The following is a 24650-nucleotide window of genomic DNA, read 5'->3' as shown; positions in this document are numbered from 1 at the left end:
TGTATTGGACCTTCAGTTTCAGCATCAGTCCTTCCAATGAACATTCGGGGTTTATTTCCTTTAGGAGTGTCTGGTTTGATCTCCTTGCATTCCAAGGGACTCTCAAGATTCTTCTCTAGCACCACAATTTGAAGTCATCAGTTCTTTAGCACGAAGCCTTCTTTATGGTCCAACACTTACTTTCATACGTGACTACTGAGAAAACCATAGCTTTGACTATACTGATCGTTGTAGGCAAAGCGATGTGTCTGCTTTTTAGTACTCTGTCTAGGTTTGTTGTGATACTACTTCCCTCGTGGCTCAGACGGTAAAGCATCAGTCTACATTGTGGGAGACCTGGGTTTGATCCCTGGGTTGGGAAGATTCCCTGGAGAAGGAAATGGCAACCCACTCAGTACTCTTGCCTAGAAAATCCCATGGACAGAGGAGCTTGGTGCAGGCTACTGTCCATGGCGTTGCAAGAGTCGGGCACAACTGACTAGGTTTGTTGTAGCTTTCCTTCCAAGAAACTAAGGTCTTTTAATTTCATGATGTGCAGTGATTTTGGAGCCCAAGGAAATAAAGATAAAAGCTATCACTGTTTTTACTTTCTCCCCATCTATTTTCCATGAAGTGATGGGATTGGATGCCATGATGTTGGTTTTCTGAGCACTGAGTTTTAGGCCAGGTTTTTCTACTCTCTGCTTTCACCCTCTTCAAGAGGCCCTTCACTTTCTCTTTACTTTCTGCCATCACAGTGGTATCATCTGCGTATCTGAGGTTATTGATATTTCTCCCAGCAATCTTGATTCACCCAGCCCAGCATTTCTCATGATGTACTCCTCATATAAGTTAAATAAACAGGGTGACAGTAAACAACCTTCTAGTACTCTTTTCCTAATTTCAAGTCAGTCTGTTGTTCCATGTAAGGTTCTAACTGTTGCTTCTTCACCCACATACAAATTTCTCAGGAGACACATAATGTGATCTGATATTCCATCTCTTTAAGAATTTTCCAGAGTTTATTGTGATCCACACAGTCAAAGACTTTAGCATAGTCAATGAAGCAGATGATTTTCTGGAATTTCTTTGCTTTCTATGTGATCTGATGAGTGTTGGCAATTTGATTTCTGGTTACCCTGCCTTTTCTAAACCCAGCTTGTACATCTGAAAATTCTTGGTTCATCTATTGCTGAAGGCTAGCTTGGAAAATTTTGAGCATAAGCTGACTAGCATTTGAAATGAGTGCATCTGTATGGTAGTTTGTACATTCTTTGGCATTGCGCTTCTTTGAGGTTGGAATGAAAACTGACCTTTTCCAGTTGCCACTGGTGAGTTTTCCACATTTGCTGACATATTGAGCATTAGCCTTAACAGCATCATCTTTTAGTATTTGAAATAGTTCAGCTGGAATTCCAATACCTCTACTAGCCTTAGCCTTGCTTGTAGTAATGCATCCTTAGGCCCACTTGACTTCATACTCCAGGATGTCAGGCTCTAGATGAATGACCACACCTTCATGGTTATCTGGGTCATTAAGACCTTATTTGTATAGTTCTTCTGTGTGTTCTTGCCATCTCTTTTTAATCTCTTCTGCTTCTGTTAGTTCCTTACCATTCCTATCCTTTATCATACCCACCCTTGCATGAACTATCCCCTTAATATGTCCAGTTTTCTTGAAGAGATATCTAGTCTTTCCCATTCTATCATTTTCCTCTATTCTTTGCACTGTTCCTGTGAGAAGTCCTTGTTATCTCTCCTTGGTGTTGTCTGGAACTCTGTATTCAGTTGGGTATATCTTTCCCTTTCTCCCTTGCTTTTTTACTTCTCTTCTTTCCTCAGCTATTTGTAAAGCCTCCTCAGATAACCACTTTGCCTTCTTTCATTTCTTTTTCTTTGGGATGTTTCGGTCAGTGACTCCTGTACAATATTATGAATCTGTACATAGTTCTTAATGCACCCTGGTCACCAGGGCTCATCCCTTTATTCATCACTTCCATGTATAATCATAAAGAATTTTATTTAGGTTGTACCTGAATGGCCTACTGGTTTTCCCTACTTTCTTCAATTTAAGATCTGAGCCACAGTCAGCTCCAGGCCTTGTTTTTGCTGACTGTATAGAGCTTCTCCATCTTTGGCTGCAAAGAATATAATCTATCTGATTTTGGTATTGACCATTTGGCGGTGTCCTTGTGTAGGGTTGTATCTCGTGTTGTTGGAAGAGGTGTTTGTTACGACCAGTGTGTTCTCTTGACAAAAATCTGTTAGCCTCTGCCCTTCTTCATTTTGTACTCCAAGGCCAACTTGCCTATAATTCTGGGTATCTCTTGAGTTCCTACTTTTGCATTCCAATCCCTTATGATGAAAATGACATCTTCTTAGGTGTTAGTTCTAGAAGGTCTTATAGGTGTTCATAGAACCATTTAGTTTTAACTTCTTCAGCATCCTTGGTTGGAGCACAGACTTGGATTACTGTGATGTTGAATGGTTTGCCTTGGACATGAACTGAGACCATTCTGTTATTTTTGAGATTGCACCCAAGTAGTGCATTTCATTTCAGACTCTTGTTGACTAACCTAATATTCCAGGTTCCTCTGTGTGCTGCTGATCCTGCTTACAGTGCCAGTGGTCTTACTCATCCTGTTCATCTTGCTCATCCTGTTCATCTGTCTGCATTGTTTGCAAGGTGTGAGCTAAGAGGCTGGAAGAAAATGCTAGAGTCCATGGGAACTGCAGATGCATTTATTCTCTCCTGGCTGATGCAGCAGCCATAGCATTAGACAGAACACAACATAACTGCACACAACCCTTCAGGGCTTTCCCAAGTGAAGTTTTTACTGGTGTACCACACAGAGTAGCCCATGACCAAGCAAGTACCTCGTGATGCACATGTGCAGCGCTGTAAGTGATCTTAGATGTTCCGTAATTGTGCAGGGGCATTGTTTACAGAGCATGGGACGAGAGAGCCTGACCACACCATCCTGGCTACTGTGCTCTTTCCCCACACTATGCAGTACTGTTCTTTACAGCATCAGAGTTTACTTTCACCACCAGCCACCATCACAGCTGAGCATTATTTCTGCTTTGGCCCAGCCACTGCATTCTTTTTGGAGCTATTTGTAATTGTCTTCCACTCTTTCCCAATCATATTGTGAAGTCACTCAGTCGTGTCCGACTCTTTGTGACCCCATGGACTGTAGACCACCAGGCTCCTCCATCCATGGAATTTTCTAGGCAAGAATACTGGAGTGGGTTGCCATTTCCTTCTCCAGTGGTGTATTGGACACAGTCTGACCTGGTGGGCTCATCATCCGGTGTCATATCTTTTTGCCTTATATTGTTGATGGGGTTCTCGTGGCAAGAATACTGGAATGGTTTGCCATTCCCTCCTCCAGTGGACCACATTTTGTCAGAACTCTCCACTATGACCCTTCCGTATTGTGTGGTCTTGCATGACATAAGCCCCATTGCCATGACAAGGCTGTGATTCATGAAGAGACGTAATGACTTTAAGGCCATTAATAGTTATTGCCTGGATTTACTATTTCATTGAGCTTACACAACTTGAGTGACTGAACTGAACTGAACAAAGTGTGAAGATAATAAGTTAATCATTACTTTTTCATTCACTATCAAAATTCTTAAAAAGAACTTTAGCTAATCAGTGTTTGGTTATCCTGAGATGTAGAAAAGGGGAATACATGCTTCTTTCTCATTTTTTCCCACATTTACCAGTTTTCAGAATAATAGCTTAGTTTTCTAACATCCACCAAAGATCTTACATTTCAATTCATGCAGATATTGCTCTTCTTACTCAGTCCTTCTCCAGTGGGGGTTCCTTTAGATTAGTTCCTGAATCCTTTTGATATGACTATAGTTGTCTATAGCATCTTTGCTTTTGCCAAAATATGTTCCAAGATCATGTACATTTTTTTTTTACCAAAAACCTTTAATCAACTTATTGTCCAAAAATTTTAATTTTCTTTTAGTGGGAAATGATGTTTCAAGACCACAATCTGTGCTCTAGGAAGTGTTCACTCCTGTTAGGTCGCTCACTTTTTTGTACACCTTTTCAGTGAATAGAATTAGGAAGTGCTATTTTCCTTTAAGGTAATTATACCACAATCTATATTGATATTTTTAAACCAAATTTAAGATTTCAAGATTTTACTTCTTTCATTTTACATTTGTATCTTTCTTTTACTATGAAAATCTTAGTTGCTAGAGATAATAGCATAGTAACTTATTTACTGTGTGCTACTAGATACATTTGAAATTTCAGAAAATAAAAGTGTTTCTAGTACCAACATGATTACTTTAAAACAGCTTAGTGTTTTTTGTTTTTTGTTCTTTTTTTTTTTTTTTTTTTGATCCTTAGGACATGCATTCAAATTCTGTATTTTAAAGCAACTGAACAACACCTTGATACACAAGTTGATTTATTTCATTTGGATTTAATTTTATTTTAGGTTCAGATGGTAAAGAATCTGCCTGCAGTGCAGGAGACCCAGGTGAGATCCCAGGGTTAAGAATATCCCCTGGAAAAGGGAATGGCTACCCACTCCAATTATTCTTGCCTGGAGAATTCCAGAGACAGAGAAGCCTGGTGGGCTGCATGGGATCGCAAAGAGTAGGACATGACTGAGTGACTTTCACTTTCAAAGCATCTATAATCCTTCGTTCCAAAACCAAATACATAAAACAAGATACGAAATCTTACTTTCATCTGTCACTCCCATTTCTCTCCCTCCTTCTCACGTGTGTAACTGGTTTTCTTTGGCTACTGCTTTGGATGCTTCCTTCCACCTGTGTTTTGATTTTTATTATAAGCAAATATATGTGTGTGCATAGGTATTAATGGTATTAGATCTCTTAGATTACAAAGTACTGTATGTACCTTGCTTTTTTTTACTTAACAACATATTCTGATCATTGCTCCAAAGCAGTGTGTAATTACTGTATAATACTCTAGTGTGTGGATTTACTATGTTCTATTCTGGTATGATATCTCTTCGTTTCCAAGGCAAACCATTCAATATCACAGTAATCCAAGTCTATGCCCCAACCAGTAATGCTGACGAAGCTGAAATTGAGCGCTTCTATGAAGACCTACAAGGCCTTTTACAACTAAAACCCCAAAAAGATGTCCTTTTCATTATAGGGACTGGAATGCAAAAGTAGGAAGTTAAGAAACACCTGCAGTAACAGGCAAATTTGGCCTTGGAATTCGGAATGAAGCAGGGCAAAGACTACTCGAGTTTTGCCAAGAAAATGCACTGGTCATAGCAAACACCCTCTTCCAACAACACAAGAGAAGACTCTACACATGGACATCACCAGTTGGTCAACACTGAAATCAGATTGATTATATTCTTTGCAGCCAAAGATGGAGAAGCTCTATACAGTCAACAAAAACAAGACCAGGAGCTGACTGTGGCTCAGATCATGAACTCCTTATTACCAAATTCAGACTTAAATTGAAGAAAGTAGGGAAAACCGCTAGACCATTTAGGTGTGACTTAAATCAAATCCCTTATGATTATACAGTGGAAGTGAGAAGTAGATTTAAGGGCCTAGATCTGATAGATAGAGTGCCTGATGAACTATGGAATGAGGTTTGTGACATTGTACAGGAGACAGGGATGAAGACCATTCCCATGGAAAAGAAATGCAAAAAAGCAAAATGGCTGTCTGGGGAGGCCTTACAAATAGCTGTGAAAAGAGAGGTGAAAAGCAAAGGAGAAAAGGAAAGATATAAGCATCTGAATGCAGAGTTCCAAAGAATAGCAAGAAGAGATAAGAAAGCCTTCTTCAGCAATCACTGCAAAGAAATAGAGGAAACTAACAGAATGGGAAGGACTAGAGATCTCTTCAAGAAAATTAGAGATACCAAGGAAACATTTCATGCAAAGATGGGCTCGATAAAGGATAGAAATGGTCTGGACCTAACAGAAGCAGAAGATATTAAGAAGAGGTGGCAAGAATACACAGAAGAACTGTACAAAAAAGATCTTCATGACCCAGATAATCACAATGGTGTGATCACTCATCTAGAGCCAGATATCCTGGAGTATGAAGTCAAGTGGTCCAACATCCACTGGATCATGGAAAAAGCAAGAGGGTTCCAGAAAAACATCTATTTCTGCTTTATTGACTATGCCAAAGCCTTTGACTGTGTGGATCACAATAAACTGGAAAATTCTGAAAGAGATGGGAATACCAGACCACCTGACCTGCCTCTTGAGAAACCTATATGCAGGTCAGGAAGCAACAGTTAGAACTGGACATGGAACAACAGACTGATTCCAAACAGGAAAAGGAATACGTCAAGGCTGTATATTGTCACCCTGCTTATTTAAGTTATATGCAGAGTACATCATGAGAAACACTGGACTGGAAGAAACACAAGCTGGAATCAAGATTGCCGGGAGAAATATCAATAAACTCAGGTATGCAGATGATACCACCCTTATGGCAGAAAGTGAAGAGGAACTAAAAAGCCTCTTGATGAAAGTGAAACTGGAGAGTGAAAAAGGTGGCTTAAAGCTCAACATTCAGAATACTAAGATCATGGCATCTGGTCCCATCACTTCATGGGAAATAGATGGGGGAAGAGTGGAAACAGTGTCAGACTTTATATTTTTGGGCTCCAAAATCACTGCAGATGGTGATTGCAGCCATGAAATTAAAAGATGCTTACTCCTTGGAAGAAAAGTTATGACCAACCTAGATAGCATATTCAAAAGCAGAGACATTACTTTGCCGACTAAGGTCCATCTAGTCAAGGCTATGGTTTTTCCAGTGGTCATGTATGGATGTGAGAGTTGGACTGTGAAGAAAGCTGAGCGCCAAAGAATTGATGCTTTTGAACTGTGGTGTTGGAGAAGACTGTTGAGAGTCCCTTGGACTGCAAGGAGATCCAACCAGTCCATTCTGAAAGAGGTCAACCCTGGGATTTCTTTGGAGGGAATGATGCTAAAGCTGAAACTCCAGTACTTTGGCCACCTCATGCGAAGAGTTGACTCATTGGGAAAGACTCTGATGCTGGGAGGGATTGGGGGCAGGAGGAGAAGGGGACAACAGAGGATGAGATGGCTGGATGGCATCACTGACTCGATGGACATGAGTCTGAGTGAACTCCGGGAGTTGGTAATGGACAGGGAGGCCTGGTGTGCTGCAGTTCATGGGGTTGCAAAGAGTCAGACATGACTGAGTGACTGAACTGAACTGATTCTGGTATTACTTTAGTGAATGAACTGAGTCTGTTGAGGGGGAAACCCTATTCAAGTGTCCAGAGCCCTGTCTATATGACACCTCATATTATTCCTCTTTTGTCTTTGGGGCAGATCTCTAAAGTGGAATTCTTGCTTTGAAGGAAAATATGTAAGTAATTTTGCTAGATGTTGCCACATTGTATGATTTTTCATGCGATTAGCAATATGAGGGAATACTGTCAAACTTTGGAAGACTGCCTGAACTGACAATGAGACATTATCTGAGTAAAGCTCAATTTGCAGTTTTCTTTTTATGAATGAAGTTGTTGAAGGGCTATTTGATATAATACCTTATTCTAAGAACAGTTTGTTTTTTGCCCATCTTACTGTTGGGTTTTTAGTCTTCCTTGATTTTTTTTTTTTTTTTTAAAAGAAGCATTGTGTGTGTTAGAGACATTTGTTGATTAGCTATGTAATCTGAAGTGATTTTTTTTCCACTAACAGTTTGTATTGCTTTTTATTATAATTATTTCTTATGGATTATAATTTAAAGTGTGTTTAACCTTTGGCCCTACTATTCCACTTTTAGGAATTTACCTTAGAATGCTGTACATTTGCATATATAAAAGGACATTTTTGTCCCATCAGTTCTTCTCCTCAATGCATAGCCAAGAGAATTATGTTCTACAGAAATTTGTATATCAGTGTTTATACTAGCAGTATTTGTAATAGCCAAAGGTAGAACAAATTCAAGTGTCTATTAAACTGATAAATGAATAAGCAGAATGCAGTACCTTCTCACAGTGGAATTTTATTCGGCCATAGAATTGAATAACGAACATTGATGAACTTTAAAAATATTATGCTGAATGGAAGCAGCAAGACACAATAAGCCACATGTCATATGAATCTATTTGTGAATTCTGTTTATAAATGATTCTAGAGTAGGCAAATCTGTGGAGACAGATTTAGAAGTTTGATTGTTACCAGGGGATGGGGTGAGGAGAAAATGGGGAGTGACTGCTCATGACTATGGGACTTCTTTTTGGGTGATGGTTTTAAAACTTTGTGAATATATGGAAAGATGAATTATATCTCAATAAACATTTTTAGTGATTATCACTAACCTAATCATGAGAGAACATTAGATGAATTCAAATTGAAGGACATTCTACAAAATAACTGGTAAAGTATATACCAATATGTCTTGAAAGTGTCAAGATCATGCAAATATAAAATAAAAATCTTAGGAATCATCTCAGATTGGAAAAGTCTAAGGAAATATAAGAACTAAATGCAGTGTGAGATCCTTAACTAGATCCTAAACTAGGAAAAATAAATTAGTGGGAAAAAAGTGAATTCAAATAAGATTCGTGAATTAGCTAAAGTAGTGTAGTGATGTTAAGCATCCAGGTTTGAATAATTATACCATAGTTATTTAATATGTTATCATTTGGGGAAGCTCGTAAGGGATATACAAAGACTACTGGTTTCTGTAGGTTTAAAATTATCTTTAAAATGTTTTAAAATAAAAATTATTATTTCAACAACATTGAAAAAGACAAAACTCCATTGATATCCATCAACATGGAATGGTTAAAATAATGGTATTTTCATACAGTGGAATACAGTGTATCAGTTACAGAGAACAAGAATTTGTATACAGTGACATGGAAAAATAGGTTAAGGTATTCATAAAGAAGAAAGAAGATACATATTCTGTTACCATTTATGTAGAAGAATGTTTTTACCTATAATGTACATGTATAAAAATATTGACACATTTCTAGCATTGTGATTGCTTATGCAGAGTAGAACATATTAATTAATATATTCCCTTACTTTAATGTTTTATGACTTTCATATGTTCATGTAAGAGTTGTAATGTTTTTATGTATGTCTATTCCATAAAAAGGAATGCAGAAAGATAATTAACTCATTAGTGATAGCTTACGGTGAATGGTGTTGGAATTCGAAGCAGAAGGTCTCTGAAGGAGAATTCACTCTGGGACAAAAGATGCAGCCTCAGTCTTTCAGAGCTTTATTTAGCAGAGATTTTATTAAAGTGAAAGAATAGAGAGGCGCTTTCAGGGAAAGGCACTGGAAGGGGGTAGGAGTGTACCCACCCTTGCTGCTTTATATATATTATATAATATTTATATAATATATTATATATTATATATATATACCTCAAGGTATATATACCTCAAGGCTGTGAAAGTTTTACCAGGCTCCTCTCCCTCAACATACATCTTGAGATAACATCAAAACAAGATTAACCAAGGGGAGCAGGTCTCTGAACAAGATGTCTTTGGTTGGGATATATTGTATCCATATAATCAAGGGCATAGGTTTTTGAAGAAAAACAGGTTTCTGAATAAGATACATTGTTTTGTTGTATAATCATTAGCCCTGGGGTTAGAGTTAGTCTTAGGCAAATAGATTGTTGCCATAGCAACTCAGAGGCCTAAGGGGAAAGAATGTAAAAAAAGGGTTGCCTCCTCCTCTTCCTCAAGGGTCCTGGACTCTCTTATCAACCTACCTAAAAATTAACTCTCTTAGTATTGAAAGTTATGACCAACCTAGATAGCATAAGACATTACTTTGCCAACAAAGGTCCATGTAGTCAAGGCTATGGTTTTCCTAGTAGTCGTGTATGGATGTGAGAGTTGGACTGTGAAGAAAGCTGAGCGCTGAAGAATTGATGCTTTTGAACTGCAGTGTTGGAGAAGACTCTTGAGAGTCCCTTGGACTGCAAGGAGATCCACCCAGTCCATTCTAAAGGAGATGAGTCCTGGGTGTTCATTGGAAGGACTGATGTTGAAGCTGAAACTCCAATACTTTGGCCACCTCATGCAAAGAGTTGACTCATTGGAAAAGACCCTAATGCTGGGAAGGATTGGGGGCAGGAGGAAAAGGGGATGCCGGAAGATGAGATGGCTGGATGACATCACCAACTCAATGGACATGGGTTTAGGTAGACTCCAGGAGTTGGTGATGGACAGGGAGGCCTGGTGTGCTGCGGTTCATGGGGTCACAAAGAGTCGGACACAACTGAGTGACTGAACTATTAGTCTCTACTGTTTAACTCTCTTACTAGTCTCTACTGTTATATAAAACATTAAGAAAGAGATGTGCTAAGTCCAAGTATTTAATTCCCTTAATAATGCCTTTCATGTATTTGATATTTTGGCTTTTTGTGTTAAGCTCATTAGGTAATTTTAGGATTATATGTGCAGTGATTGGTTGATTGCTGTGTCTGGCTTTGAATGAAGTCCAGGGAGTACTTGTTTTGCATTGTGTATTGCACAACAGTACAATACACAATGCAAACTCCTGTGGTCAGAGGTAAAGAATCTGCCTGTAGTACAGGAGACACAGGTTTGATCCTTGGGTTGGGAACATCCCCTGCAGAAGGGAATTGCTACCCACTCCAGTATTCTTGCCTGGAGAATTCCGTGGATGGAGGAGCCTGGCGGGCTACAGTCCATGGGTCACAAGAGTCAAAGACAGCTGAGTGACGAACATTTTCACTTTTTTTACAAACTCCTGTATAGCCAGAGTGATGTTAAACCTCTAGGCATGTCTCCTGAGGAGAGAATCACAATAGGCTTAATTAAGAGAGCTGAGAGTTGAAGTTGTTTTCCTTCTTAAGGAATACAATGTTAATTCCTCACATTAAAAAAAAAAAAAAATGAGTGCTTACTCTTTTCCTATAATGGGTAATATACAGTCTTTTAAACAGAAAGTTATGGACAGTGCCTTTTATTTACCTACAAGCTAATTTTGAATATCCTAGGAAAATCATCACTACGTTATAAAAAATAACTCCTGTAGTAAGCACCTTGGAGCCCCCTGTATGTGAATGGAAACTCGAAGACATGTCTAGACCTTTGGCTGCTCTTGGATGTCTTTGTTTGGGGTTTATGTTTGAAAGAAATAGGTCTTAATCCATATGGTCCTCTCATCATCTTTAATAATATAAGCTTCCTTTCCTTCAGTTTCAGCCACTTTTGCAGATCTTCTTCTCCAAAGGAGGAAAAAAATGCTCTTTGGAGGTCTCTTACATGATTTTGAATATCCACATGCATATATATATATAATCTACATATATACGTGTGTATAAGTGAACTCACTCAGTCGTGTCCTACCCTTTGCAACCCCGCAGATTATAACCTACCAGGCTCCTCTGTCTATGGAATTTCCAGGCAAGAGTACTGAAGTGGGTTGCTATTTCCTTCTCCAGAGGCTCTTCTGACCCAGGGATCGAACCCGGGTCTCCCACGGTTGCAGGCATAAATATATGTACATATAAACTTTCTTTAATTGTGGTAAAATATAGATAATATAAAACAAGAAGTTAAATTTTAAGTGTACAGTTCAATAGTATTAAGAATATTTGCATTGTTAACAGAACATTTCATCTTCCAAAGTAAACTATACCCAGTAAGTAACAATTTCCTCTTTGGCCCTATTCCATCTGGCATCCACCATTCTACATTTTGTTTCTATGTTCAGCTACTCTAGATACCTCGTATAAGTGGAACCATAAGGTATTTGTTTTTCAGTGTGTGTGACTGGTTTATTTCACTTAACATAGTGTCCTCAAGGTTCATTCATATTGTAGCCTGTTTCACATGCTTATATTTTAAGTCCAGATGTCACCCTCGTTCCCCTGCTCCCACCACCACTGTTACTTTGAACTAATTTTTTGTAGCTTAGTGTTCAAAAAATGATTTCTCAGAAATTCTTGTTTCTCTTTGTAACCACAAAAGTGAAAAGTGAAAGTGAAGTCGCTCAGTTGTGTCCAACTCTTTGCAGCCCCGTGGACTGTAGCCGACCAGGCTCCTCCATCCGTGGGATTCTCCAGGCAAGAATACTGTAGTGGGTTGCCATTTCCTTCTCCAGGAGATCTTCCCAACCCAGGGATTGAACCGGGTCTCCTGCATTACAGGCAGATGCTTTACCATCTGAGCCACCAGGGAAGCTCATAACCGCAAACATCTATAATAAATATAATGATTACTCCATCTACTTTTTAAAATAGAAGTAAAAAAGGATGTTTGTGATAGAGGTTATTCTTTAATCTCACACATTTTTCATTGAGTTATGTTTGGACTAAGGGTGAGATTGGGGAGCTACAGAGGATACTCAAAACAGTCTTGAGTTTAATCATGAGGGCAAGGGGGTGGTGGTTATATCAGTTCCTATTAGTATTTGCTTTTTATAAGGAACTACCCTAAAATTTAGTGACTTAAGACAAGTATTCTTTGGATTAGCAGTTTTAGTTCATCTCAGTGTGGGTTTCTTCACTGCATTTTTCTTTTGGGGGGGGGGGGGGTGGAGGGAGTTACTCATAATTTTTCAGTCATCTGCTGGCTTGATCGGAGTTGGATGATCTCAGCTGGCCTTGCCCGTATCAGGCCCTTGGTTGATCTAGACGGCCTCATAGGGAGAGTCTCATATGCTCTCATCCTTGTATGCTGAGATGGGATTTCTCTGCGGTCTTGAAGGCCTTTGGAGGCCTTCGTCAGAGGTCTGTGTTGTTACTTTATCTGATATATGTTGGTTAGATCAAGTTGCTAAGCCCCTCCATATCTTACGAAGTGGAGAAATAAACCTAATAGAATTTACAGCACAGTCATAACTGTTAAAAGTTTTGGTGTACAGGAATAGGAAGAATCTGTAGTTCATTTTTTGAAGTCTTCTACAGGACTTCCCTGTAGCTCAAATGGTAAGGAATGTGCCTGTGAGACAGGAGACCAGGGTTCGATCCTTGGGTTGGGAAGTTCCTCTGGTGAAGAGAATGGCAATCCACTCCAATATTCTTGCCTGGAGAATTCCTTGGACAGAGAAGCCTGCCTGGGGTCAACACTACTGAGCAACTAATACACATACACACACAGGAAGCTCCTGGAGTTGGTGATGGACAGGGAAGCCTGGCATGCTGCAGTCCATGGGGTCACAATGAGTTGGACATGACTGAGTGACTGAAGTGAACTGACTGATGACTGAAAATGGAGAGGGGAGACATTGAACTGATCCAGAGAGGCTTTGCTATATCATGTTCAACTGGAAATAATTAAAAGTTTAATTAAAAGTCTAGTAACTTTTTTAGTAATTTAAGTAAAACTTTTAATTAATTAAAAGTTTAGTAAGTCATTTCTAATTAGCTCATAATTTAAAGAAGTATGTGCTGCTTTTTTCATCAGCATACTAGACACGGAGAACTTAAGGAGGAATTGGAAGGAAAGCAGATTTATTTTTGTCACTGTCTCCTATACAGTTGCCCACACAAAATTCCCGCTATATCAAGGCCTGGCTGTCAAGCCACATTCGTATTTGCTAGGGATGAATGATAATTAAAGTAGTTTACATAGAGATGAAAGAAAGTGTTCGCATTTTAGAAGAGATGTTAATTTAAACAATTTTTAACTGACGGATATAAACATTTACTATTTGAATAAAAGGCGGGTTGTCTGTTTCTTTGCAAGGCGTTAAACATAGCATAATTGTCAAATGATATATGCCCACAAACTGAGTGCCTGTTTTTATATTTAATTAGCATTGTAGCCATGTGGATCTCTATCCCAATGGTCTTCATAAATAGAACTTGCCTGGGAAAGAGTACTACACTAAACCACAGAAACTGCAAATGAGAAAAAGATGACCCTCCTTTGCTTCTTATGTGAGCAGTTATCAAAGATTTTGGGTTTTTTATTTGCTTTTTTTAAAAATTCTGTGTGCATGATAATTGATAAAATGAACGATTTATAATGATAGTTATGCAATTTGTTGGCATATATTCATCTGCATTTTGAGATAGATTCTTTGCAGTGTGGGGTGGGTAATTTAGTCCTAGATAATTTGGAAATTATTGGTAAATGCATATAAGCTATTTGCTTCTTAAAATTTATTTTTATCATTACCTCTGCTTTTGTTTTCATTTTGTAGATTTTAAAACAGATTACAATTATCTTCTGTTTAAAAAATTTAATACATTAGCTTGTGACTCTAAGATTTAAGGACTTAAAGAAGTCTTTAGTACCATTATGATGAGTATAAGTCTTGAGTATCACTTAATACCTATTCTATTTTCAAATTTCTATGATTGGGTTGATGAAAACTTAATTGCTCTAAGAAAGAAATGAAAAATTTTTTGAGCTAAGCATGAGGTTTTTAACCAGGAGGAGCATGTCAGAAAACTCTGAAAATCGTTTGGTCCGTACACAGTTACATCATTGCACTTCTTCAGAGGTCAAGACACAGTTATATCCAGTGTTTTTGAGACAGAGGGGCTATACATCAACTAACATGTTATTTACAGCTTACACAATCCATTTCTGAGAGCCATGTGACCTTATCAAGAAAGAATATTATATTTAAGGTGTTATCTTGGGAGAATGTTGCCATTTATGCATGAGGGGAAATTTCTACTGATGGGAAAGGTTTGGTTGATGCATAAGGCAAATAAACGATCCACAGTGGGGAGAGGGAGGCCAGAGGGCAGAGAAGATTTATTATGTTTAATTTTTTCTTATCTTAGTTTAAAATGTGAGTTTTACTTCACAATTGACTCAATTTTTCCTTTTGGTCAAAACCCAAAATCCACATGTTGTTTTGGCTAGTATTGCTCAAATTTGTTTTACTCTGTATACTAATGTAGTATGTGGTTCTCCTTTTTATCTTCTCCATACCATGTCTTTGAGGAATATGGGTCATTTTTTCTAAATTGTAGATTTTGTGGTTTAAGAGACCAGAGAAAAACCATTATTTTCCAAAGAGCTTCTTCTTCCATCTCACCTGCATTTTCTTGAGTGCTTGCTATAGTGGGTTGTACTATTTGGAGTACATCTCTGAACAAAATAGATGTTAAAAACTCCATTTCCTTCATGGCATTTACATTTCCAGTCTAGGGGAGGTAGACAGTAAACAGAAATGAAGTTTGTTCGACATCTTCTAGAAAACCGTAGCAGATAACAAAGGAAATAGGGAGTGTAGGACCCTGTTGGATGTGCCAGATGTGTGGCTCCGGGCAATAGGAGCCAGGGAGGGTGACGAAGAGGATCAGTTTACATTTAAATGGTTGCTCTGGCTACCTTGCAAGAGATGAAGGAGCTAGGATGAAAAGCTACCCTATAATTGGTGCAGTTACAACTCAGATGGGACTTGAACTCACCTCTCTTTTAACTGAGATTCCACACCTGGGCTCAGGGCTTAATGAAGCTTGGGTTCTTAATGTTGTGTCACAGAAAGAATTCAGTGATGGACAGACAGAGTCATGTCCAACACTGCAACCCCATGAGCTATAGCTCGCCAGGCTCTTCTGTCTTCCACTGTCTCTTGGAGTTGGCTCAGGTTCATGTCCATTGAGTCAGTGATACTATCTAACCATCTCCTCTGCTGCCCCCTTCTCCTTTTGCATTCATTCTTTCCCAGAATCAGGGTCTTTTCCAGTGAGTTGGCTTTTTGCATCAGGTGGCCAAAGTATTGGAGCTTCAGCCACAACCCTTCCTATGAATATTCACAGTTGATTTCCTTTAAGGTTGACTTGTTTTATCTCCTTGCCATCCAAGGGACTCTCAAGACTCTTCTGTAGCATCACAGCCAGAAAGCATCAATTCTTGGATGCTCAGCCTTCTTTATGGACCAACTCACATCCTTAGATGACTACTGGGAAAACATATCTTTGGCTATACAGATCTTCGTTGGCAAAGTGACGTCTTTTCTCTTTAATATGCTGTCTAGGTTTATGATAGTTTTCTTCCCAGGGACCAAGTGTCTTTTAATTTCATGGCTGCAGTCACTATCTGCAGTGATTTTGGGACCCAAGAAAATAAAATCTGTCACTGTTTTCACTCTAACCTCTTATATTTGCCATGAAGTGATGGGACTGGATGCCTAATCTTAGTATTTTTAATGTTGAGTTTCAAGCCAGCTTTTACACTCTCCTCTTTCACCCCCATCAAGAAACTCTTTAGTTCCTCTTCACCTTCTGCCATTAGAGTGGTATCATCTGCATATCTGAGGTTGTTAATATTTTCCCCTGCAGTCTTGATACCAGTTTGTGATTCATCCAGCCTGGCAGTTCACATGGTGTACTCTGTGTGTATATAAGTTAAATACACAGGGTGACAATATATGGTCTTGTCATGCTCATTTCCCAACTTGGAACCAGTCATTACATGTCTGGTTCTAACTGTTGCTTCTTCACCTGCACATAGGTTTCTTAGGAGACCTAGTTGATTCTAACCAGTTTATGTTCTGTATATCCTAGGCTATGTGATTCTTCTAAAGATTGTGCCCTCTACCCTCCTGTTTCAAAACCTGGTTTGAAGGTTGTGTTATAATAAAGATCTTTCTTTGTTTTAATTGTTTGGTACTTAAATGGTCCTTTTTTGTTTTTAAAATTTTGTAAAATGCTTTCTGTTTTGCAAATGTCTTATTTAAGTGGCATTTAAAACTACTTATTATTTGTTGTTGGAAAAATCTAGAAATTTACAAGTTTGGATTTTTAATAACAATGTTCCTGGCCTGAAATTTTTGAAAATTTTCAAAACAATAAAAAATTAGAAGAATAGTAAAATGAATAGTTATTCCCTTCATCAAGGCTCGACAATTAACAAAATTAAATTTTGTGACATTTGCTTTTGAAAGTATACATGTACCTTCTTTTTTGTTAAATTATTTGATAGCCATAAGTTCAGTAACATTAATGCCATATGATTACCTAATATATATTACATATTCAGATTTTTTCCTCTCGTGTCCTTTTTATCCAGGATCCAGTCCAGGATCCCCCATTTGGTTGTCATGACTTGTCTCCTTTAATCTGTACTAGTCTCCTACCTTTACTTTGGTCTTTTATGACATTGACATTTTTAAGGAGACCAGGCTGGTTGACTTATAGATGTCTCATAATCAGAATTTGATCATTTACTCATGGTTAGATTCTAATTAAACCATGCAGATATGCTTTTACCTTTTAAAGTATGAAAAGCATGGGAAGAGGGGATTTTACAGAGTCTTTTGTAAGTATCACTTCCAATACAAAATGCTAATAAAGCATTTGATCTTGTAATAACCATTGTCACAGAGTCAAAGAACGTTAATTCAGTAGACTTTTAGATTTTATCTCCAGAAATCATAAATTGAAGAAAATTATCAGAATAGGCACAGTTTTAAAACAAAAGGGAAACAGAAAGCTAGATTTTGACACCTTTATGTATCAAAGTGTGTTTTCAGATTTGACCTAATCCTTATTGTTCTTCCCCCAGCTCCTATCATTTTAAATCATCTATGCTGCCCCTGAAGCTTTTTAGTGTTGACTCCCTGTCTTCCTCTCTCATGTAACAAGGGTAACTTCAGACTTGGGCCAAATGGCTAAGGAACCCGTAATTAGTGTCTTTAGACAGAATATTCAGGTCCTGGAACCTGAGCCTCTTGAAGACCCAGTTGATTTTCTACCAGAGTTCCAGTTATTTACATTGACAGGCCAAGTAGAAAATATATAATCTTGACATCTTCCATAAGGGAAGATGAAGAAATCAGGGATACCACAGAATGAAGCTTTATCTTAAATAATATCAGTTCAGTTCAGTCGCTCAGTCGTGTCCGACTCTTGGCGACCCCATGGACTGCAGCATGCCAGTCTTCCCTGTCCATCACCAACTCCCATAACTTGCCCAAACTCATGTCCATTGAGTCAGTGAGGCCATCCAACCATCCCTTCCTCTATTGTCCCTTTCTCCTCTTGCCTTCAGTCTTTCCCAGCATCAGGGTCTTTTCTAATGAGTCAACTCTTCACATCAGGTGACCAAAGTAAAGTAGCTTCAGCTTCAGCATCAGTCCATCCAATGAACATTCAGGACTGATTTCTTTTAAGACTGACTGATTTGGTCTCCTTGCAGTCCAAGGGACTCTCAAGAGTCTTCTCCATCACCACAGTTCAAAAGTATCAATTCTTTGGTGCTCAGCTTTCTTTATCATCCAACTCTCGCATCCATACATGACTACTGGAAAATAGGTAGGACCTAACCATATTATTAAATATTATTTAATATGGGTAGGTCCTAAGTTTATACAGTTTGTGTGTGTTAAGTACCATTTTAGGATGATGGGTTTCTTTTAACTGTTTACTGTTTTTCATAATAATTTTCCTCTTTTTTTTTAGCTACAAGGCTTTGGCCGACCAAGTGTATACCATGCTGCTGTTGTCATCTTCCTTGAATTCTTTGCATGGGGCCTATTGACAACTTCAATGTTAACTGTAAGTATTGCTGAATCAAGTCCTTGTTTACGAGAGCAGGGACATCCTTAAGCATATGAGCTATATATCTAGGTATGTGTTTGAGAGTAGCTCTTGACAGTAACTTAAGACTGTTTAATTGTGTTGTTTCCACTGTAGACTGTGAACCACCTGCAACAAAATATCTCCTTATTAAATATTCTTGGGTAGCAGGACTACTTCCACTGAACCAGAATCTTGGGAGTGCTTGTGTATGAACTCTAGCCTGCATAGTTAGGAAAATCTTTTAGAAGTCCTAGAGGAAAACATTGCAATGCTTTGTTGAAGTTTGTAACTTAGTATGGGTGTAACAGCCTTTGAGTTAAGAACATAGTAATAGGAGATCGGTAAGTGCTATATAACAGTGACAGTGATGAATGAAAGAAGGAAGAATTTCCATTTTTGGTAGCTGACCTATAGCCATTTCTTTGCAGAGGCCATTTAATCCCGAGGTCTGATATGTGATGTGGTTAGAGGAAAGGGAGATGCTGAAGAAAAGACTGGGGTGCAGACTTTAAGTGCCTAGTAACTATTGACACTCAGTTTTAATAAAGGCATTTTAATTGCCCTTAAGAGTTCAGTTGTCTTAAATTGTTTTATAAAAATCGTCGTTGATTAACTCTTCCCAGTCACTATTTTGCCTTACCAGAGGATCCCTTTGCATCCAGGTAAACTTTGTTCCCAAATTAGGTTTAGAAAATAGAGAATTTGAGAGGGTGACTATTACCTTTACTTATTACATTGCTATACACTTTTTAAAGTTTTTAATTCTTCTAGCACATTTAAAATTACATCTTGGATGAAATAGTAAGGTTAAACTGCCTGTGTTTTTAATCCTCTGTTTTATTCTTTTTCATTGCATTGCCTTTTTCTTCATCAATCCTTTACTGTCGAAGGTTATTGGTTATTAGTTACTGAGGGATGAGTGGTCTCCATTTCAAGTTTCATGAGATCCTGCCTGCCATGTTCTTCACTATGTCCCTAGTGCCTAGGGCTGCCTGGGACAGAGGTGTAAAATGCGCATTTTCTTTGAATAAATGTACGTGTTACAGGCACATGTGTCTTGAGTGATTGCTTCTCTAAGACATATTTTTAATATAAATATAGACAACCAGTCTATTCATTTTAACAGACTGTTATAATTTAATTTTTGACCCATGTTTTCTGATTCCCACCCACCCCTCCTCAAGTGTCTTTAGGTTGCAAAGTTCAGAGTTTCAAAATAGTGCTTTTCTGATGCAACCAGTTGTCTATACTTGTAGTTGTTCATCAGGTTTCTCAATGCAGAAGTTATTCTGTAACCATTCTTTATTTGATAAAAATTCAAAGTGAAATGAGGAATACTTTAGTCTTTTTGATATCATATAAGAAATTCTAAAACCACCTTCCAGACAGTTAAAATCCTTGGGAAATTTTGACCCTATACCAGATTATAAGTCAGTCAGTCAGTTCAGTCGCTCAATTATGTCCGACTCTTTGTAACCCCATGAACCGCAGCATGCCAGGCCTCCCTGTCCATTACCAACTCCCAGAGTTTACCCAAACTCATGTCCATCGAGTCAGTGATGCCATCCAGCCATCTCATCCTCTGTTATCCGCTTCTCCTCCTGCCCTCAATCTTTCCCAACGTCACGGTCTTTTCAAATGAGTCAGGTCTTCACATCAGGTGGCCAAAGTATTAGAGTTTCATCTTCAGCATCAGTCCTCCCAATGAATACCCAGGTCTGATTTCCTTTAGGATGGACTGGTTGGATCTCCTTGCAGTCCAAGGGACTCTCAAAAGCCTTCTCCAACACCACAGTTCAAAAGCATCAATTCTTCTGCCCTCAGCTTTCTTTACAGTCCAACTCTCACATCCATACATGACCACTGGAAAAACCATAGCCTTGACTGGACGGACATTTGTTGACAAAATAATGTCTGCTTTTTAATATGCTGTCTAGGTTGGTCATAACTTTCCTTCTAAGGATCTTTTAATTTCATGGCTGCAGTCACCATCTGCAGTGATTTTGGAGCCCCAAAAAATAAAGTCAGCCACTGTTTCCCCATCTATTTGCCAAGAGTGATGGGACCAGATGCCATGATCTTAGTTTTCTGAATGTTGAGCTTTAAGCCAACTTTTTCACTCTCCTCTTTGACTTTCATCAAGAGGCTCCTTAGTTCTTTTTCACTTTCTGCAACAAGGGTGGTGTCATCTGCATATCTGAGGTTATTGATATTTCTCCCAGCAATCTTGATTCCACCCTCAGCTTCATCCAGCCCAGCGTTTCTCATGATGTACTCTGCATATAAGTGAAATAAGCAGGGTAACATTATACAGCCTTGACATACTCCTTTCCCAATTTGGAACCAGTCTGTTGTTCCATGACCAGTTCTAACTGTTGCTTCCTGACCTTCATACAGGTTCCTCAAGAGGCAGGTCAGGTAGTCTGGTATTCCCATCTCTTTAAGAATTTTCCACAGTTTGTGGTGATCCACACAGTCAAAGGCTTTGGCATAGTCAATAAAGCAGAAATAGATGTTTTTCTGGAATTCTCTTGCTTTTTTGATGATCCAGTGGCTTTGGCAATTTGATCTCTGGTTCCTCTGCCTTTTCTAAAACCAGCTTGAACATCTGGAAGTTCATGGTTCATGTATTGCTGAAGCCTGGCTTGGAGAATTTTGAACAATATTTTACTAGCATGTGAGATGAGTGCAATTGTGCAGTAGTTTGAGCATTCTTTGGCATTGCCTTTCTTTGGGATTGGAATGAAAACTGACGTTTTCCAGTCCTGTGGCCACTGCTGAGTTTTCCAAATTTGCTGGCATAATGAGTGCAGCACTTTCACAGCATCATCTTTTAGGATTTGAAATAGCTCAACTAGAATTCCATCACCTCCACTAGCTCTGTTCATAGTAATATTTCCTAAGGCCCACTTGACTTCACATTCCCGATGTCTGGTTCTAGGTGAGTGATCACACCATCGTGATTATCTGGGTCATAGAGATCTTTTTTATATAGGTCTTCTGTGTATTCTTGCCACCTCTTCTTAATATCTTATGCTTCTGTTATGTCCATACCATTTCTGTCCTTTATCGAGCCCATCTTTGCATGAAATGTTCCCTTGGTATCTCTGAAGAGATCTCTAGTCTTTTCTATTCTGTTGTTTTCCTCTGTTTCTTTGCATTGATCGCTGAAGAAGGCTTTCTTATCTCTCCTTGTTATTCTTTGGAACTCTGAGTTCAGACAGGTATATCTTTCCTTTTCTCCTTTGCTTTTCACTTCTCTTCTTTTCACAGCTATTTGTAAGGCCTCCTCAGACAGCCATTTTGCTTTTTTGCATTTCTTTTTCTTGGGGATGATCTTGATCCCTGTCTCCTGTACAGTGTCACAAACCTCCATCCATAGTTCATCAGGCACTCTATCAGATCTAGTCCCTTAAATCTATTTCTTACTTCCACTGTGTAATCATAAGGGATTTGATTTTGGTCATACCTGAATGTTTTAGTAGTTTTCCCCAAGTCTGAATTTGGCAATAGGGGTTCATGTTCTGAGCCACAGTCAGCTCCTGGTCTTGTTTTTGTTGACTGTATAGAGCTTCTCCATCTTTGGCTACAAAGAATATAATCAATCTGATTTTGGTGTTCACCATCTGGTAATGTCCATGTGTAGAGTCTTCTCTTGTGTTATTGGAAGAGGATGTTTGCTATGACCAGTGTGTTGTCTTGGCAAAACTCTATTAGCCTTTGCCCTGCTTCATTCTGTACTCCAAGGCCAAATTTGCCTGTTAACTCCAGGTGTTTCTTGACTTCCTACTTCTGCATTCCAGTCCCCTATAATGAAAAGGACATCTTTTTTTGGTGTTAGTTCTAAAAGGTCTTGTAGGTCTTCATAGAACCATTCAACTTCAGCTTCGTCAGCATTACTGGTCGGGGCATAGACTTGGATTACCGTGATATTGAATGGCTTGCCTTGGAAACAAACAGAGATCATTCTGTCGTTTTTGAGATTGCATCCAAGTACTGCATTTCTGACTCTTTTGTTGACCATGATGGCTACTCCATTTCTTCTAAGGGATTCCTGCCCACAGTAGTAGATATAATGGTCATCTGAGCTTAATTCACCCATTCCAGTCCAGTTTAATTTGCTGATTTCTAGAATGTCGATGTTCACTCTTACCATCTCCTGTTTGACCACTTCCAATTTGCCTTGATTCATGGACCTAACATTCCAGGTTCCTGTGCAATATTGCTCTTTACAGCATCAGACCTTGCTTCTATCACCAGTCACATCCACAACTGGGTATTGTTTTTGCTTTGGCTCCCTCCCTTCATTCTTTCTGGAGTTACTTCTGCAGTGATCTCCAGTAGCATATTGGGCATCTGTTGACCTGGGGAGTTCCTCTTTCAGTGTCCTAACTTTTTGCCTTTTCATACTATTCATACGGTTCTCCAGGCAAGAATACTGAAGTGGTTTGCCATTCCCTTTTCCAGTGGACCACATTCTGTCAGACCTCTCCACCATGACCCCTCCATCTTGGGTGACCCCACACAGAATGGCTTAATTTCATTGAGTTAAACAAGCTGTGGTCCGTGTGATCATATTGGCTAGTTGTCTGTGATTGTGGTTTCAATCTGTCTGCCCTCTCAGCACCTACCGTCTTACTTGGATTTTCTTACCTTGAACGTGGGGTATCTCTTCACGGCTGCTCCAGCAAAGTGCAGCCACTCTCCTTACCTTGGATATGGGGTAGCTCCTCTTGTCAGCTATCCCTGAGCTTGTGCGTTTGGTAGCTTCTCCCAGCTGCTCCTTGGATGCGGGGTAGCTCCTCTCGGCCGCCCTGACCTTGAACGTGGGGTAGCTCCTCTCAGTTGCCGCCCCTTAGCTTGGGCATGGGGTAGCTCCTCTTGGCTGCTGCCCCGACCATGGATGTGGGGTATCTCCTCTCAGCCGTCCCTACCTTGGACGTGGGGTAGCTCCTCTTGGCCATCCCTGTGCTGTTGCACAGCTGACGCCCTTGCACCTGCACTGTCGCCAGCTGCTGCCAGATTATCAGATCCCTGTTGGTAGCTCTGACTGTAAAGCATCTGCCTACAATGCGGGAGACGTGGGTTCGACCCCTGGGTTGGGAAGATCTCCTGGAGAAGGAAATGGAAACCCACTCCAGTATTCTTACCTGGAAAATCCCATGGACTTAGGAGCCTGGTAGGCTACAGTCCATGGGGTTGCAAAGAGTCGGACACGACCGAGCAACTTCACTTCACTTTAAATTTAATTGATTAGCTAAAGTGCCCCAGGGGTCTAGTATATCTTCTTTCTTACTGCCCAAAACAGATAATTTTCTTAGGGTTTCTGTGTCCCTATTAGATCTGGAATGCAATCTTAGAAGGCAGCTAAAATGCTGTTCAAGTGCCTCTTTGCAGATTCTGAGCAGTTTTACTGCTTGCAAAGGTTTGGTTAAAATGATTAGTTATGTGAGAAGTACAGATTTGCTAGTGTCACTCTACAGTGTCATAGACAAAGTATTGCTCAGTTAGTGAAAGTTGCTCAGTTGTGTCCAATTCTTTGCAACCCCATGGGCTATACAATCCATGGAATTCTCCAGGCCAGAATACTGGAGTGGGTAGCCTTTCCCTTCTCCAGGAGATCTTCCCGACCCAGGGATCAAACATTGTGGGCAGATTCTTTACCAGCTGAGCCACAAAGGAAGCCCATGTTCTCATGCTTTTTCTAAGCTTTTGGTGTTTCTAAATTAAACTAAATGTCTTTTACTTTATTGTCTCCTCCAGACTTTACACCATAGTTGGGTAACTTTGTTGGTTTCTTTGTTTTTTTTTTGATGTGGGAGAACTGGTTTACTCCTTTTTTTAAAAAGAAAGATTTGCTCTGGCATACACCCTCCACTTTCTGCCTTGTCTGGTTGGACAGAGAAGTGATAGTATTCAGTTCAGTTCAGTCACTCAGTCGTGTCTGACTCTTTGTGACCCCGTGAATTGCAGCACGCCAGGCCTCCCTGTCCATCACCAACTCCCAGAGTTCACTCAGACTCATGTCCATCGAGTCAGTGATGCCATCCAGCCATCTCATCCTCTGTTGCCCCCTTCTCCTCCTGCCCCCAATCCCTCCCAGCATCGGAGTCTTTTCCAATGAGTCAACTCTTCGCATGAAGTGGCCAAAGTACTGGAGTTTC

At 39.4% G+C, this 24650-nt stretch overlaps 1 protein-coding gene across 2 annotated transcripts in view; it reads left to right on the top strand.

Moving 5' to 3' along the window:
• MFSD14B (major facilitator superfamily domain containing 14B) overlaps window positions 1–24650 on the top strand; it is a 118686-nt gene that overhangs the window by 28294 nt on the left and 65742 nt on the right. For both annotated transcript variants that reach the window (XM_069576802.1, XM_069576803.1), the window contains exon 2: window positions 18367–18462. In XM_069576802.1, the coding sequence (XP_069432903.1) occupies window positions 18367–18462 (96 nt within the window). The remainder of the gene's footprint in view (window positions 1–18366; window positions 18463–24650) is intronic.

The sequence above is a fragment of the Ovis canadensis genome, chromosome 2 (assembly GCF_042477335.2).
Source record: "Ovis canadensis isolate MfBH-ARS-UI-01 breed Bighorn chromosome 2, ARS-UI_OviCan_v2, whole genome shotgun sequence".
NCBI lineage: Eukaryota > Metazoa > Chordata > Mammalia > Artiodactyla > Bovidae > Ovis > Ovis canadensis.
This window is presented reverse-complemented; position numbering and strand designations above follow the sequence as displayed.